This window comes from Pleurodeles waltl, chromosome 11 (assembly GCF_031143425.1).
Source record: "Pleurodeles waltl isolate 20211129_DDA chromosome 11, aPleWal1.hap1.20221129, whole genome shotgun sequence".
Taxonomy (NCBI): Eukaryota; Metazoa; Chordata; class Amphibia; order Caudata; family Salamandridae; genus Pleurodeles; species Pleurodeles waltl.
Window position 1 is genome coordinate 320,299,595 of NC_090450.1, and position 16,935 is coordinate 320,316,529.

General features: G+C 42.1%; 1 protein-coding gene across 4 annotated transcripts in view; it reads left to right on the top strand.

Annotated features, from left to right (window-relative positions):
• The window catches only part of RYK (receptor like tyrosine kinase), a 630,333-nt gene that overhangs the window by 144,383 nt on the left and 469,015 nt on the right, over positions 1–16,935 (top strand). For all 4 annotated transcript variants that reach the window (XM_069213581.1, XM_069213579.1, XM_069213580.1 and 1 more), the window contains exons 2-3: positions 1,994–2,115; positions 4,022–4,121. In XM_069213581.1, coding sequence (XP_069069682.1) covers positions 1,994–2,115; positions 4,022–4,121 — 222 coding nt within the window. The remainder of the gene's footprint in view (positions 1–1,993; positions 2,116–4,021; positions 4,122–16,935) is intronic.

The following is a 16,935-nucleotide window of genomic DNA, read 5'->3' on the forward strand; positions in this document are numbered from 1 at the left end:
CATTTTCTTGTTGAAAATGGTTACACTGATTTTTCATTATGAATATTTTTTGGGAAATACTTGCATGCATCAATACATTTTCTAAGCGACTCTTCAAAGAAATAGCACCTAAAGTTTCATTGTAGTAACACTTTTTTCTTTTCCTTGCATTTTTTTCTGAACACTTTATTTTGAAAGCAAAGAATCATCATTAATGAAGGCTTTTCATTAATAAACCATAAATGCAAGTTCGAACAGCATCATTAACATATGGACACACATTACCTCAACTACAGACTGTTCCTTTCTCTGTAAATTGGCAGCCAAAGGGTTTGTGCTGCAGGAGGTTGGGTCTACTTGTTCCATGGACAAATGAATCATGAAAACTTGCAGCCCTTGACCCCAAACAATATGTCCCAGGATTTGAGCGATAGGAATTCCACATCCCTGAAAATGATTCAGTGGAAGTAAAATGGCAATGATTTGACGCAACATAAAAATGCCTAAAGGAATCCATGTGAAGGATTATAAAACATAGTCTAATGCAACTTTCATTTAACATAAAACCAGTTTACACACGACCCATTTCAGTTGAGCATAGTTGTTCCGAATGAATACCTCTTTCAACATAAATCTAACTTAGAAAATGCCACAGGCGTTAGACTGGATCGAAAATATTTTGTATCCTGCGGAGTCACAAAAGTCATTACTGAAACAAACTAATCTTATGACACAATCGTTGCCAAAGCCAATAAAGCTGTACAGCCGTCTTGGAAATGTTATGTTGTTTATTTTATTGTATAGCAATTCAGAGGTGTGGCAGTCCAGTTGTATTTAGATCCTTCATTTAGACCAGTCAGCCATATGAGAAGTTTGGTTGGTTATTGTGATTTTGGCATGAGATGACAATTCAGCCTGTTCACCTTCAACAAACGTTTATGTACAAGGAGATTGTCTATCAGGTGCTCCGAGGGTTGTATGTCGGAACCATGGAGGCATTTGCAACGCCTGTCTTAAGAAAGCGGTCTCAGCTACGAATGCATTTTTACAACGCATTCTTTTACCACGCAAGTCGTTACAACAACTTGCCTTAGGGAAAGAGCTGGACTTTGGGAAAATATAATTTACTATTCCAACTCCAGTCTGGCAACGATAGGGAAAGTGTTGGATTTAAAGTCCAACATCAGTTCAACAACGCTTTTCTTGAGGCAAGTTGTTATTGTGACTTGCATGGTAAAGGAATGCGTTAAGACACATTCGTGGTTCAGACCAGGTTGTTTAAGGGCAGTGATGTCCACGCTGCAATGTAAAGGCTGTTTACCTAGCCAATTGCTTAACTGTGCTCTTTCAGTGGGATTTCAATTTGAAACCAAGATAGTCAAAGTCCACATCCATGCCAAGGACTTTACTATGTAGTGGTTTTGTAGCAGTTTGATACTGCAGATTTATGTTGACTTGCTGTATATATTTCAGCTGGACTTGCTGTCTATATTTCTGCCTGACTTGCTGTCTACCTTTTTACTGGGCTTTTTTCCTTTAAGTATGAGCTTTAACACCAGGATCTCACTCAAATCAAAGGTGACATTGTGACATTCATGGACAACCCTCCTCTTGCTGAAATGGAGTTTATGGAACACATACCACATTGCGAGTCAGATGTCAGTATTCATAGAATGTTTTTTGTTTACCATAAGTGTATAAGTGACTGGAGTGGGTCAACTGCAGCCTAGTAATCCATTGAAATGTGAGTTTTGTGAATAGTTGTACCCCACCTTCAACACTTTCATAAAGTGAATATATTCATAGGCAGGTTTTCAGGCTTGCCTGTTCTTGACAAAAGTCTGATAACTTACGTTCTAATATTTTCCATCTCAATATATTTATTGTTTTATGTTTTTCGATCTATTGTTACCATGCAGCTTTGATAATAAACTTCCCTGGATATTATTTTTTGCTACTTGTTAATATAAAGTGATCATAGCTAATTGGTTTTTTTTTTCTTTCTTGTAACCAGGGCTTGATGCAGAACTCTATTATGTGAGGAATGACATTATTAATTACTATGCACTCTCGTTTAATTTGCTGGTGCCCACAGAGACCAATAGTCTCCACTTCAGTTGGCAAGCTAAATCTAAGGTAAGTGTGCTTAGCAGAACAGTAAGGTAAATGTTTCCTGCCTACATTATAATCGAGAGCCTCAAATCAAGAGGAAGTGCTGCCAATATAGCTTGGTTAGTGGAAAATCATAGGATGTGATGCATCTTTTATTGTGATGCACTTCTCTCGGTTAGATTTCAGGGTTTAGAAATCTCTGCTTTTTCACTTGTAATGGACGTTTTTATGTTTGTTTACTTGACTGTATAACAGGCGGAAGCATTACAGAAAACCCGACTTAATGAGTTACTGACAAGTGATGTTGTAAGTTAGTAGAATTAAGTTGTGCCGTAAAAGCTGATGACTGATTTCATTTGTTAGGTATTGTGGCTTGTTGATTTGTATCCATGTAGGTGAAATTGTGTTTAAAGCCCGGCCTACTCTGAATGCATTAACACTTGCCCTCTTGCCTCATTGCAATAAGAATACAATCGGCCTCAGCCTCCTGAACCACTGTACCTCTTTCAATACACTCTTTGGCTCGAGTCTCCACTGGTATCCTATGGAACCCTCGAATCCCCTTGCTCAGCCACCTCCTCTTGCACCATAGATTTCATTTGTACATCTACCTCCTAATTCCCGTAACACACCTCTTACCTAACCAAAGTTTCATCCCGTCGTCACCCTCCCAGAAGACCAATCTTAAAAAGAAGGAATACAAAAAATATCTATTGTAAATAACAAACACAATCTGACTTGCATTTCAGAGTTAAATTTAGCAGAAGTGTCTGAGCTGATCGTTGAGCTGAGCCACAGGCCATCCTGCAGCCAAGCTCTCCATGGAGAACACTCCATATTACCTTTGGTCCCTGGGACATTCATATCTAGGTTTGATACAGCTCCGGTCCGTCACACAAGGTTCTATCACATAAATCTTATTGTATGTGACGAATCTGGGAGTTAGTAATCTGTGAATAGGAGTTAGTTGCCCAGGTGCCCCCCTGAAACTATGAGTATGGGTGGGACCCAAATTTATTTTATTTCACATGAGTTTCTAGTATTGGCCACATTTTAGGTTTCACACAAAAAACAGAAACCAGCACCTAGATGAATTCATAAGAATGGTAGAACAACCTGATTGCGCCAGTAAGCTATGGTTTGGTTATTCTGTGCAGACTAGAAACAATGGCTTCCGGTAGCCCAGCGGCTTTCCTTCAAGGCACTCTGCATCACTCATAAAGCTGTCCATGGGATTGGGCCCAACGCTTTGACCTCCAAGCTACAATTCTATAGGCCTAATAGGCCGCTGCGATCTGCTTCTGCCTATCGAATTCAAACCTTCCGTACTAAGAAGGCGAAATGGGGAGATAAAGCGTTTACCATTGCGGCCGCCAAGATCTGGAATTCACTCCCGTTGAATTTGAGGCAAGAACATAACCATTTAAGATTTAGGAGATTGGTTAAAACGTGGCTCTTCCCGCAATAACTGGGGAGTCCCTTGGTACATGGATTCTGCCCCACCTCAGTCAGCGCTTCGATGCCCACGGGTTGGAATGCGCTTTATAAATACGCAATACATACATACATACATACAAGAAGGAGTGGAGAGGCTTTTTCGCTACAAGATGGATGGTGTTCTTGTAGAGGACATTTTATTAGATATCTGGTTATATTCTGGGGATAATTTCAAGAACAAATCTGGTGATGCCAAATTAAAATGCAATCTTATACACTGGTTAGGCCAGCCTCTGAATATGACCAATTATGACTTCAGTCCAGGGTTTTTTTGAGAAATGATGGAAAAGCTGTCAGTAAGTGGGGTTGTCGGTTTCAAAGAAATACTGAGTATGCTGTTGAGGACAGACTGGAATTGCTGGGGAATTATAATAAAGCCATACACAATCTGATCTTGGGTACAGTTTCAAATGTATATATTTTTTTGTTCTAGGTTGAATATAAACTTGGATTTCATGTTGACAATCCTGTGGCCATGGACATGCCTCATGCCAATATTACGGTACAGGGGGAGATCCCACGCTCCTTATCAGGCAAGTTCACCATACCATTGCTAATTAAAAGACAGATGACTCAAGGAATGACTGGTTGGAAAAATTCATGACGCTAGTGGAAGTAATATTATACCTCTGTTGTATCTGCTGATAATCGCATTAGAGTTGCATGCTTCTAATCGGTTGTGCAAAACCACTTGCATGCATGCAATCCGAATTTGAACAATTTTAGAGCAGTTTAAAAAAAGTTTCAGTTGCATAACTAAGTTTTCAAAAGTGGCAGACTTTTTTTCTGTCAGTAAACTAACTTCAATTGAGCATTCTAAATTTCTGGTAGTGTTTGCATGTAGTTTGCAAATACTTTATAAAATGCAGTTATTAAATGATTATCTTCTCCAAGTTATTGGCCAAATGGTTTACCAAATACATTGTCTGCTCATTCTATGTGAAGGAAGGGGAATGCCTCACCTTGAGACTCATGTTATTGGGTTTTAACCCCAACGAGAAAACCTGTAATTTGGAGTCTGCTGTTCATTGTGATTGTGATGAAACAATCAAACTTGTTTCATGGTTGTTTTTACTTCATCATGAAGTAACTCGTTATACTCGACATAATAATCAAGTGACTTATTGAATATCTTTGCCTTTTCTGTTGAGAAGAGCAAGCACAATTAACACAATGCTGTATCTCCAGAATGCTGCGTACTCTGCCTGATCATGCTTTCCAGTCCTCAGCTCCCTGTCTCGTAACCCATTTCTTAATTATAGAACAATGATTGTAGGTTATTGTTCCAGAACTGTCTAGGCAGTGATCAGTCTGTATTTGCAGATGTCAGTCACTCCGTGTGACATTAGGATTAATAGGAAAGTATGAAATGGATAAACCATGTTAACTTTGAAGTGTGAATAGTCAACAGTGATTTGTTTAAGAACGTGAATCGTATTCCATGTCATCTTTGTGGTGTGTTTTCGGCACCATGTTCCTTCCATCATGCAAGAATTCAATCTCTAGTAGGGTGATTGACTGTAAAGGCCTGACCTCTACTGTAATCAGACTCTAGTACCTCTCCCATTGCGATTCAGCACATTATGTGTAAGGAAGTAAATAATATGAAGAATCATCTGGTGCTGTTAAAATCTCAACTCTCCCTGCTGGGATTCACACATGATGCTTAAAAATTCAAAATTCAACTTGGATCTCAAAAGTGAGCGCTTGCGTCACTCATCTATTTTGCTTTCTCTTATGTGGCACTCCTGATTTTGGTGGATAATATTGATGTCTGTGGTGCACTTGCCTATTGATTCCGAAGTTCTTATAGGGTCCCAAAGTTTTGGAAAATCACAAATCAAGTGACATAGCAGTGGTATGGCCTCAGAGTAGTCACAGACAGAGTAGGCTCAAAGCTGTCACATTTACTGAGAAAATTACAAAGTAGTCAGATCCATTTTCCATTCTTTGACCCTTCATTTCTCTCTCTCTCAACACAGAGGATGCATGTGTTTTGGTGGAACATCCCTGCCCACCTGCAGAGGTTACACACCATCTTCTGTAACCTCTTTGGGGTAATCAGGACTCCTTGGTCTTTGCACCGGTAATCATTGAGCATCTTGTGATATTCACCCATGATGCTGTGAATATCTTGTATGAATCAACAAGAAATGCTGTAATTGAATATGAACAGCTTTTTATTCATACCCATCTGCTCCTTGTATGAGTCTATCGCTATTGTAAGCTTCGGACTATGCCTTTTTCAAATATTGGTGTTCCAGATAGGAGTTAGGTGAATTTAAGGCTTGCCTGGGTATACTGAAGTTTTTTAACTCCTTAGGATTAAGGCTGATAGAATGCCCACTACCGCTCTTCAGTACAGCAGTATTTCTGCCCCCGTAGCATATTCCTTGTGTAGCCCCTTTCGTGTGGTGGAGTGGTGAAGTACCTCCACCAGGCATGGATGAAACGTGACAACAAAAACTGTTTGCTTCTTGCAGCCTCTTTGCACTTAAAGCTGTCTCTGGACTCTAAACTAGTATTTTGAATGAGCAGAACAGTCTGTCATGGGTAAGTTAGAATCAACTGAATGTAATAGATAATTCTGATAAGTAGTGGGTGGTCAGTTATTTTAATTTGAGCCATAGGTATCCTTCTGCGTGCAGAGAGGTGGCAGTTTCCAACTCTGCAGAAATGAAGTGTATTTATCATATCCATTTGGAAGTTTTGTAAAGTGCTTCATTTATCCACTAGATTACTTCAGAGATCTGAGGATTTTCAGATGAGAGCATGAATGAAGGACTGGGAGCTAGAGTTCAGTCGAGTGGGTTATGAGAAGCAATAGGCTTCATTTAGAACCCCTTACCTGTGTAGAACTTAGTCCTTAGTCAAAAACATGACTAAATTATTCAGTTTTGTGAACTGCTTGTATTTGGATCACATATTGAAGTTGTGAGTATTCCAAAGCCTAGGTTTGTGAGTTACTAAGGATGTTGTCACAATATATCACCCACTGGAATAAATGTTGGCTGATCAGATATTCAGACGCTGAATGTAGATTCCTTGCAAGCGCCTAATGAAATTACAGTTTATAGACCTTGATTCCAGTATGCTTTGTGGATTGGGAGAGGACCTTCAATTTGATCCTAGCATCAACTGTAATCACTTTGTTTGCTGGGTGCAATCTAGGAAAGGGTAGGTCACTCTTGTTTCGCATTGTGTAATCAAAATAAGCCCCACCATACTTTAGGTCTGTGCTACCTGAAATTCTGGGGACATTGGCTTGGATGGAGTCACGCGTTCAGGTAGGCGTCGCTAAACTTTAATTTTCAGACAATACTGTATATTAACACGTCCTTCACTTTTTATTTGACTGTAAGATGCTCTTTCTATCAGGCTTGTAAAAGATTGTATGTTGGGACCGGAGGCTCGGATTATGCATCATCTTTCTTCACTTTATTCCACAGCAGCCTTATTAACAAACTACTTTTCCCAAGAATGATCGGGAAAGAGAAAAAAACAAAACCATTAATCGATCAGTAAACAGTCCTTCTCATACAGTTCCTTGACACTGCTCCAACAGCCAGTTAAGTGCCTTTCTTTGATTCTCCTCTGTATTTGTTATCTAGTTTAAGCATGCTGGGTTTACTGTAAAGGGTTGGATCATGTTTACACTTCTGTTTGCTTTTATTGTGCTTGTGAAAGGTTTGTTCAATATTGTTTCCTTTCAGCTTGCAGCAGGAGCACGTCTTAGAGCTCCTCACGCTGCACTAAACTACTCCTGGCAGTGGTTCTCTCTGCTGGCCACTAGAAGGCGCTCGGGCATTCAGAGCCGCTTCATGGGCGTTGCACACTTCCTTCCTTCCGAACCTTGGCCAAGTGAAAACGTGCCTTCCATCCTGGAAGCCTCTACGCCCTCAGCAGGGTCTGTAAAATAAAAATAAAATAAAAAAAGGGTTTGACCCATTTTTGTTGTGCATTTTGTTCAGCGACCAGCCCACCCACAGGGGGCGGGTGAGTAAATTTTACCCCTTTAGGCCTGTGCAGGTTGTTCTGCTGGTGTTCTAGCAGTAACCTTGGGGGAGGGGAGCATATTTATAGATAGTTATGTTTGGTGCACTGCTTTTATGGCCAGTAGCCTTCTGACAAATTATTAGATGTGGTTGGGCCCTATCGGAAGCTGGCTCTGAGGTGCACTAAAAGGAAGTGCATGGCACAGAGTCCAGTGGATCCCCAATTGCTTTACAGAGTCGAAAGTAGATAGGACTAATGCTCTAGTTTGAACTAGTACATCAGAGGGTAGTGCTAAACATTTGTTACGCCCACAGAGGCAATAAATGAGACACACACTCAAAGAATAAATCCAAGACTAAATTAGAAAAATAACACTTCTTTTTATGCATGTTTCAAACCCAAGAACTTTGTAATCAGGTAAGTCCTCTTTCAAGCATACTTTCAGATTTAAAAATCTGCACTTAGTGCAATTCTCACAGTTCTTTGATGTTCGCCTACAGAGGAAAACAAAGTCCGACTTACGAGGCAAGTCTCAGAGAGTTAAGGTAAGTACTGGGCACTGATCAGAACCACACCAGCCGGTCATTCCGGGCAGCACTATGGTGTCTGGGTGCACTAGGCGGTTGATGCCGACTGTTTTTCAATGGGATTTTGTCCTCGGGACAAACAGTCTGGAGACTCTTGCTAGGGAGCCAGTCATGAACAACAAGCAGGTAAGTTGTAGACTTTGGGTGCTTGGGGACGGAGGTGCACCTTTGGTCCCTTTCTCCAGGGCCCAGGGGTGACTGATGCAGGGTGTGTGGTTTCTTCGTCTGGGAGTACTCGTGGTCAGGGGGTCCTGCCTGATGAGGCTGCAGACGTCGTCAGAGTGCATCAGAAGGGACCCAGGGTGGACTTGAGCTCATATGAGCAGGGGTGACATGGTTTGCACCAGTGACCTGCCTCAGATGGGGTCAAGGGTGACGAGTGCAGTGGCTGCTGGGGTTTTTGAGTTTTCTTTCACCACAAGGCCGCTGGAGAGGGGGCCTGCGTGCAGAGACTGCAGGCAACAGGGGTGAAACCTGGGTGGACTTGGACTCTGGACAGCTGGTGAACCTTGTTGGCACTTTTGGTTGGCTTCACCTCGGGCCGTGGACGTCGGTTGCAGAGGTCACTTCAGGTGTCTGGTCTTTGCCGTTCTAGAGGCTGCAGAGTCCTTTCTTGAGACTTTGTTGCAGAGCAGATCCACTGCTCACTGGTGTCTTGAGTCTTTATGGAAGGCAGGCATTCCTCCTGGGTTTCTTGGAGGCTAAGCTGCAGGGCGAATCATCTGTTTGGGCAGAGTCTGTCTAGGTCAGCAGGCAAGCCGGTGTGGCTGGTACCAAGTCAGCTGCTGCTGCTTTTCCTCTTCTGCTGGTGCAACTCTTATTTGTCTTTTGCTTCTTAGATCACCAGGATATGAGTTCTAGGGCTCAGGGTTGCCACCTAAATACTCAATTTAGGAGCGTTACAGGGAGTGCCAGGTGGTAGCCAGTGGGCTGCCCACCTTTAGGGTGACTACACCCTTTCTATGACCACTTCGACTGAGAAGTGGGAATAACCCTAATCCTAGTGGCATAATTCCCCTAGTTCCTTCCAAACAAGATAGAGGAATTTGAAAAGAGGGGTCTACTTCAGCTCGTCCACCTCAGGGGTGGGACTGGCATGAAGCGAGACACCTCCTAATCTACCTATTCTTCCTGCCTGTGCTGCTGCCAGAAGTGGGGTCAGGACAGGGGGGGTCAGCATTTCCACCATCTGGAGAGACCTGGGTTGCATTACGAAGGCGGCTACGCCTTTGAAGCTTCCCACCCTGAAATGTTAATCTTGCCTGGGTGATGTGATAACACCCCGTCCAGGGCCAGCTTTTGCCTCTGGCCCTCAAGAGCGCTGGTTCTCACCTTGGTGGGGGGGGTTGGGGGGGGAGGGAAAGACAGAAATGCTATGGTGGCTGAACTGGTCAGGACCAGTCAGTCAAACCACTAGTAACTGGTAGGCTTTAAGGGGGTCACCTCTAAGGTGCTCTCTGGGTGCAGTTATTAATAAATTCCTTACTGGCATCAGTGAGGGTTTACTCATTTGAGACGTTTGCTACCAAACATCCCTATATTCACAGAAGCCACCATGTACCTGGGAATCCCGTAGTGACCAGTGTCCAGCACATGCAGTTAAAATGGCTTCCTTGGTCACTTACTATGTTGAGAATCGACAAAGACATAACAGGGGCATATCTGCTTGTGCAGATATGCCCTCACATGTAATATAATGCACCCTGCCTTAGGGCTGTAAGGCCTGCTAGAGGGATGACTTGCATATTACATGCAGTGTTAAGGGGACATGGCACACGGGCTGTGTGCCATGTTGTGTTTTTTCACTTTTTCCTGCACCAAGACAAGCAGCCTGCAATGGCGGCCTGTTATGTGCTTGGTGAAGGGTCCCTTAGGGTAGCACAATTGGTGCTGCAGCCCTTAGGGACCCTCCTTGGTAACCCAGGCACTAGGTACCAGGGGTACCATTTACTAGGGCCTTACAGTGGGTGCTAAATATTTTGCCAATTGAGAAAAACGACTGTACAGTTTTGGGGAAAGAGTTCTTGCACTTGGGACCTGGTTAGCAGGAACCCCATGTAGTTTAGTCGAAATTACACAGAAACCAGGCAAAAAGTGGGGGGTGACCATGTCAAAAGAGTTTCTTTCCTGTAGGCCCCTTACCAAGGTACTCAACGTGGCTGAGGAGACCAAGTAGTCTGGTGCCCTTACCCCCAGAAATGCACCCAGGCTGGGTGCAACAGGCCTTTATCCTTCTTGCCAATGCAGTTGTGGTCTTTCAGCACAGTGGATATGCTCTCATTAAGGTGGACCCAAAGGTGGGAGATTTGGCAGCATCAGATTATGGTCCCAGTGCGCAAGTGGGTTTGTTTGGGGACCCCTTTATGAAAGAACATGACACGTTTGTTCAGACATTCAACTTGCAGGATAAGGCACAAGATTCTATTACGAAGATTGTTTTTCTAAGGTTTTAATGGCGGCCGGGCGTGGTGTAGGGGTGATTATCCAGCTGCTTCACCACCAATGCATCCCAGAAAGGCCAAGGCTCCTGTCAAGGCCAGTGGCAGGATTCTGGAAGATTTGGCAATTTCTACCGCACTCGTCCATTCATCACACCTGTGAGGACAAAGGAAGTAGGTGAGGCCACAATCAAGGATCTGCAAGGGTAAGAACACATTTGTCTTCCCAACGAACAGTGGGAGAGTGTCTTGAACAATTCAAAGATAACTGGCGGGCAGTGACTACGGACACCTGGTTTCTCCAAGTAGTTGAGGGGTTTCAATTGGAATTTTGTGGGTACCCCGTGCAGCAGGTCAGTCCTTAGCCGCTGGTGCTTTCCCTGAGCGAGTCTTCCGTGATCGACTAGGAGAACTCAGGTTTGCTGTGAAAAGGGGCAATTGTTCCTTCCGACCTGCACCTACATGGATTCAATATTTTCCTAGTGGAGTAGAGATGGGGGTCAACGTCCAGTAATCAAACTTACGAAATTCAACAAATGGTTGATGTATTGCCACTTAAAGATGAAGGGAATCCATCTCCTCCGTGACCTTTTGAGGGCAGATTACAGATTCAGTTGGACCTTAAGGATGCTTATCTCACGATTATAGCATTTCTGCTGCATCGCAGGTTCCTGCAGTTCCGTTTTGGGTCCTCAAGTTTACAAATTCCAAACTCTACTGTTTGGTCTGTCATATGCCCCCTACTGTTTCACCAGTGTTTTCAGGCCTGTGGAAGAGGCATCCACTTAATCTATCGCAGCGATCTCTTGCTGATGGGCCAGTGCACTCAGGGTCCTGCAGCCCACCTCCAGATGGGCAGTGGACTTGTTGGAAAGATTGCGGTTCAGCATCAACAAACACAAATCCCTGCTAGTCAGAGAGCGACTTTCCTGGGTTTTGTAATCGACTCAAAGGGGTCAGCCTGTTCTCCAAGAATATGACGAAAATCTGCCACAAATTATGCAAGATGATGGCTCATTCGCATATGTCAGACACCAACCTGTCCGGTTTGGGGGAGGGCAGTTGTGGAGGTGTATCCACAGGATGAAAGTGGGCCTCAGAAGAGCAGTCTCCACACATAAACTGCTTCGAACTCCTGGCAGGCTTCTTTGCAGGCGGTGCTAAACGAAGGACAAGATCAGTTACTTGGTCCTGTTGAAGATGGACAACATCTTAGCGGTGACGTACATCAGTCACCTGGGGCGGCTACGCTCCAAGCTCCTGGCAGTTGTGGCAAAGAGTTTTCGGCAGTACTGCCTGGATCCAGACATTTCCTTGATGGCGGAATATCTTCCAGGAAGATCCAACAAAGATAGATGATTGGCACTCCCGACATCTCTGGGATGTCAGTGCGGGACAGCTTCATCTGGAAGTGTTTAAGGCAGTGTAAAAGTGGGGTGAATGACCACAAAGTCGATCTTGCAAGTGAAAGAAGATCCAAAGTTTATTCTCCAAAATGCAGACCCACAACAGAGCCAGCTGCCTCCAGCTACCGGCTCAACGGCTGAATGCCCGTCTAACCAGCAGCTCGAGCGCACTTCAGAACATGGAATGTCATGACAATAGAAACGCTAATAAAAGAATGCTAACCATACATCACCTAACTAGGAATGTATTTACATCACCCATTACATCACCTCCCCCCTTTATACAACGCAAACAAATGATAAAGCTATACATATATACATATTTATACAAGTATGAAATCCTGAAATTTTGCAGGTAATTTAACTGTTCTAGAGCTACGAGTTGTTGTACCCACAGTAGATTCCGAAGGCTTTGCAACAACCGCAGAGTTTGAACCTTCATACTGCACAATATCTGAGGTATCAGATAACACATCACCTGGAGTATATGTTGGTTCCATTCTCGAGCATGTACTTGACTCCAAACTTGATTTAGACTGTATAACATTAGCTTTTGACGACCCACAGCCACTAACATCAGTCGACAGCATAGAACCTCCATCATGGATAGAGCGATAATATATTTTAAAAATTTGGACTTGTTGAGCATTAAGCGGTATGACACTATTCTTATTCCACCATCCTCTGCCTTCGATTAGAATAGAAGATTTGGAAATTTTAATAATTATCACCGGAACAGAAAATTTAGTAAGAACCCAATCGTTAACTTTAAGATCAATTGTTTTAACATTGTTCTTTCTGTCATAATACACCTTTTGTTTAAATTGTTTGTCAGAAATTCTATTTCTTAGATTAACATCCTCCTCCAGACCCTCCTCTTGTGCATGACATTTCTCATGTAGAAAATCAAATAACCAATTAGGGGCAAGTTTGATCCTAGGATTCCTTCCCCTTAATAATTTGAAAGGAGTAACCCCAGTGGTAGAATGAGGAGTAGTTAAGTAAGCCCAAATTTGTTTCCTGTATAAACTCAGCCACATCAGCATTGGATGCTAATGCAGATTGAATTCCTTCTTTGAAAAATCGATTAATCCTTTCCACTAAGCCATTAGAAGAAGGGCTATATAATGCCACTCTAAGGTGTTTGATGTCATGTGAAAGTAGAAAATCCGAAAAAGTTTTAGAGACAAAATGTGTACCATTATCGGTAACCACAGTTCCAACCGTGCCTTCTAATTTAAATAGTTTACTTAAAAACAAAACAACAGCGTCAGAATCAGGACTGGATACAAAAGCATAGTAGACCCACTTAGAAAAGTAGTCAATAGCAACTATAAGGTATCTCATGTCTTTGGGTAATAAGTGATAAGGACCTGAAAAATCAAGAGCAATTTTATCCCATGGACTCTGTGGAAGAGGAACGGGGAACATAGGTTTGATAGACATCCGTCTAATGTTTATCAGACACAATGCATTCAGGACACCTATTAATGTAGTTGAAAACTTGTTTATCCAAGCCCTGCCACCAGTAGGATAATTTAAACCTTTTAGTGGTAGCGGAAATACCCAGATGACCTTCATGTGCTATTTTAACAATTCTGTCTCTGAGATCAACGGGAGGAACCACAAGATCACCTCTCAAGCAAATTTCGCCTTCACAAGAAAGTTCTTTAGCTACTTGACTGAAACATCTGAGTTGATGTGACAATTTCTTCTCTGGAGTCCATTTAGTCTTCAAAAACAACACCACTTTGGATAGAATTTCATCATTTAACATCAAATTTTTCCACTCTTTCTCCGTAATATTATTATCTGCAACTGCCAAAATATCCAGAAAACTTACAGCACATTCCTGTTCCAAATCCGTATCCACAGAAGCATCAGTTGGTAAAGGTAGCCGGGACAAGCAATCAGCTCGAAAGTTCCTCCCACCCTGTATGTACTTAATGTTTAAATTGTATTCTTGTAACTTTGATAACAAACGAACCAGGCGTGCAGACGCTTTTCCCAACCCATCACCATTCAAAAGGAAAGTGAGGGGTTTGTGATCCGTATATAGATTGCAACAATTTCCCCAAATGTATGTTTTGAATTTCTGAACTGCCCATGTGCAGGCTAACGCTTCCCTTTCAATCGTACTGTAATGTGTCTCCGCCCCTGATAAAGTCCTGGAAGCAAAAGCTACGGTATTTTCTTTACCATCCACCCATTGACCGAGAACAGCACCTAAGCCTTTTAAGCTTGCATCAACCATGATAAATGATTTATGCGATGGATTGAAAGGTTGTAAAGCAGGGGCACTTGCAACCAAATCTTTCACCTTCTCAAGTACTTCACTAAGATTCTCATTCCAATCAAATTGGATACCTGTTTTGAGCATTGATCGCAAAGGCTGAACAATCATAGCATATCCAGGAACAAATCTAGCATAGTAGTCGCAAAGACCCAGGAATGATCTTAAGGCATCTTTGTTGGTGGGAGGTGATGCTTTCCTGACTGCATCTATATTGCTACACTCGGGTCTAATACCAGTGCTTGAAATGCTATGTCCCAAATACTCCACCTTTTCTACCATTAATTTGCATTTGCTAGGCTTGACTGTCATGCCTTTTTCTTTAAGAATACTTAGAACTTTGTTTAACACTTCTACATGTTTGGCCTCAGTGTTACTGTGGATTAATATATCATCCTGAAATGCTTATACTTCAGGTAAATCACTGAAAAGTTGATCCATAAGTTTCTGGAATACACTAGCCGCGGAGGCAAAGGGTAAGGGTAAGTATTTATATGCACCAAATGGCGTTACAAAGGTAGTTAAATCCTGAGATGATTCAGTCAAAGTGATTTGGTGGTAAGCAGAGTGTAAATCAATGGTTGAAAAACATTTTGACCCTCCGACCTTGGAAATCATCTCCTGAATGTGTGGGAGGGGATGGCAATCAACAATTATGTTTTTTTTTACTGATCTTAAATCCACACATAGCCTCAAACTATTATCCTTTTTTTTGTGACTACAATGGGAGAAACCCATTCTGAGGAATCGGTTGGGGTAATTATACCATCCTTCTGTAATTTGTGTAGCAATGCTTTCAGATCTGCCCTGACACTCAACTGAATAGGTCCTTACCTTGTGTATTACGGGAACTGCACCATTCTTTAGCTTAATACAGTGTTCATAACCTTTCACACTACCTACATGATCCATAAATACTTCGGGAAATGAGCTAATCATTTGGGTCATAGTATCATTAAGAACGGTGACATTAGCAATGTGGCTAGATGACAAAGAGGTTGGTAAGTCACCTAAAATGATGGGAGAGTCATGACCAGGCCTGAGAATGATGCCTAAACATGCTAAATCTTTCCAGCCTATAATATCTCGCCCTTTGACAGCAACGTAAATTTTGGTATGAATAGTTCTACCTAAACATGTCAAATCAGACCAAAAATATCCAAGTAGATCTATGTCATATCCACCGAATGCTTTCGGAGTGATGTCAGTGGTGAGTAAATTGACAGTGTTGTTCCAAAACTTGAAGAAAGTCCGATCAGCAAGAATTGCAATAGGTGCTCCTGAATCTGCTAATACAGGAATTTTAAAAGAATCTATAAAAACATCACATAAAGCAGCCTTAATAACCTTCACGGGTTTTGCGCTAGTGTCATCTGGAAGATCAACAGCTAATAGAACATTTGAAAACTTGTTGGAACACTGAGCAACTTCATCATCAAGCTCTATTGTGCTAATCTTAACTTTGAGTAATTTTTGTTGGTGTAGTGAGCAAGGCAAACAAAGTGGAAATGACCTATCTTGTGACAGGAATTACACCTTTTCCCTATTGCAGGGCAAGAAGGATCATTACCAATGTGTAGTTTGAAACCACAACAAAAGCAAATACTAGGAGTCTTCCCAGTTTGCCCACGAGAACTGAATTTCCCCACTCTGTGTAATTAATGATGATACTGTTTTGTGCTGTGTTCTAACAAGCAAGGCAATCAACAGTAGCACTCTGATTAGCTAAGACTCTTGAGGTGGTTATCGACCTCTCAGTGCTCTTAGCGAGGTCAATCACCTCCTCAAGAGTAGGGTTCCGGCATGCTAAAAGTCTCTCTTGTATTTTTGTGTGAAAACAATAAACAAACAAATTGATCACGAATGTAGGTATAAACATTGGTTCCAAATTCGCATTTGGAAGCTAAGACTCTTAGATTGCCGACATATTCCTTGACAGATTCATCAGAAGATTGTTTGCACATAGCGAAGTTAAACCTCCCCAGTAAAACACTGGGCTCATTAGAGTACTGTTTCTTCATTCTTGCCAAACCTTCAGCGTAGCAGTTCCCATGCATTATCACCTCCAGCTGGTGGGGTGATAGGAGGTAAATTGTCAAAAACACGTTGGCCTGCAACTCCAAGATGATTGAAAAGTTTGGCCTTTTTTCTAACTGGGGAGTATTCATTCGCACCAATGGCTGTAAGATAATTATCAAATATACGCAGCCGTTCAGTCCATTTGATATCTGGGTTTCCTGGTTTTTGCAAAAAAACTGAAGGTTGTATTAGTCCATGTGTGGCAGCCATTTAATAAGCAAAACAAGTTACTAGAATAAAAACTGAAATTTGTTTTGCCAAAATGGTGCCAAAATAAAAACAATATGGTAGCTCTAACAACTTAAATTGAAGTAAAGTACTAGGTATTTTGTAGCACGTTCTGGACAAATGTTAATCAATAACTTGAAGAAATGCACAAAGAAGTAACAAAATTGTTGGGCAACTGATATCAATCAATCATTGCATCATCATAAGCAATCTTCTTCGCATTGGTGCGTGAGAGACGTATTGTTAAGAAACGGCTTGAAATGATGGACGCGCGCACCTTTCCGCGCTTGTGGAATTCCAATCCGATGTCAGGAGCACGT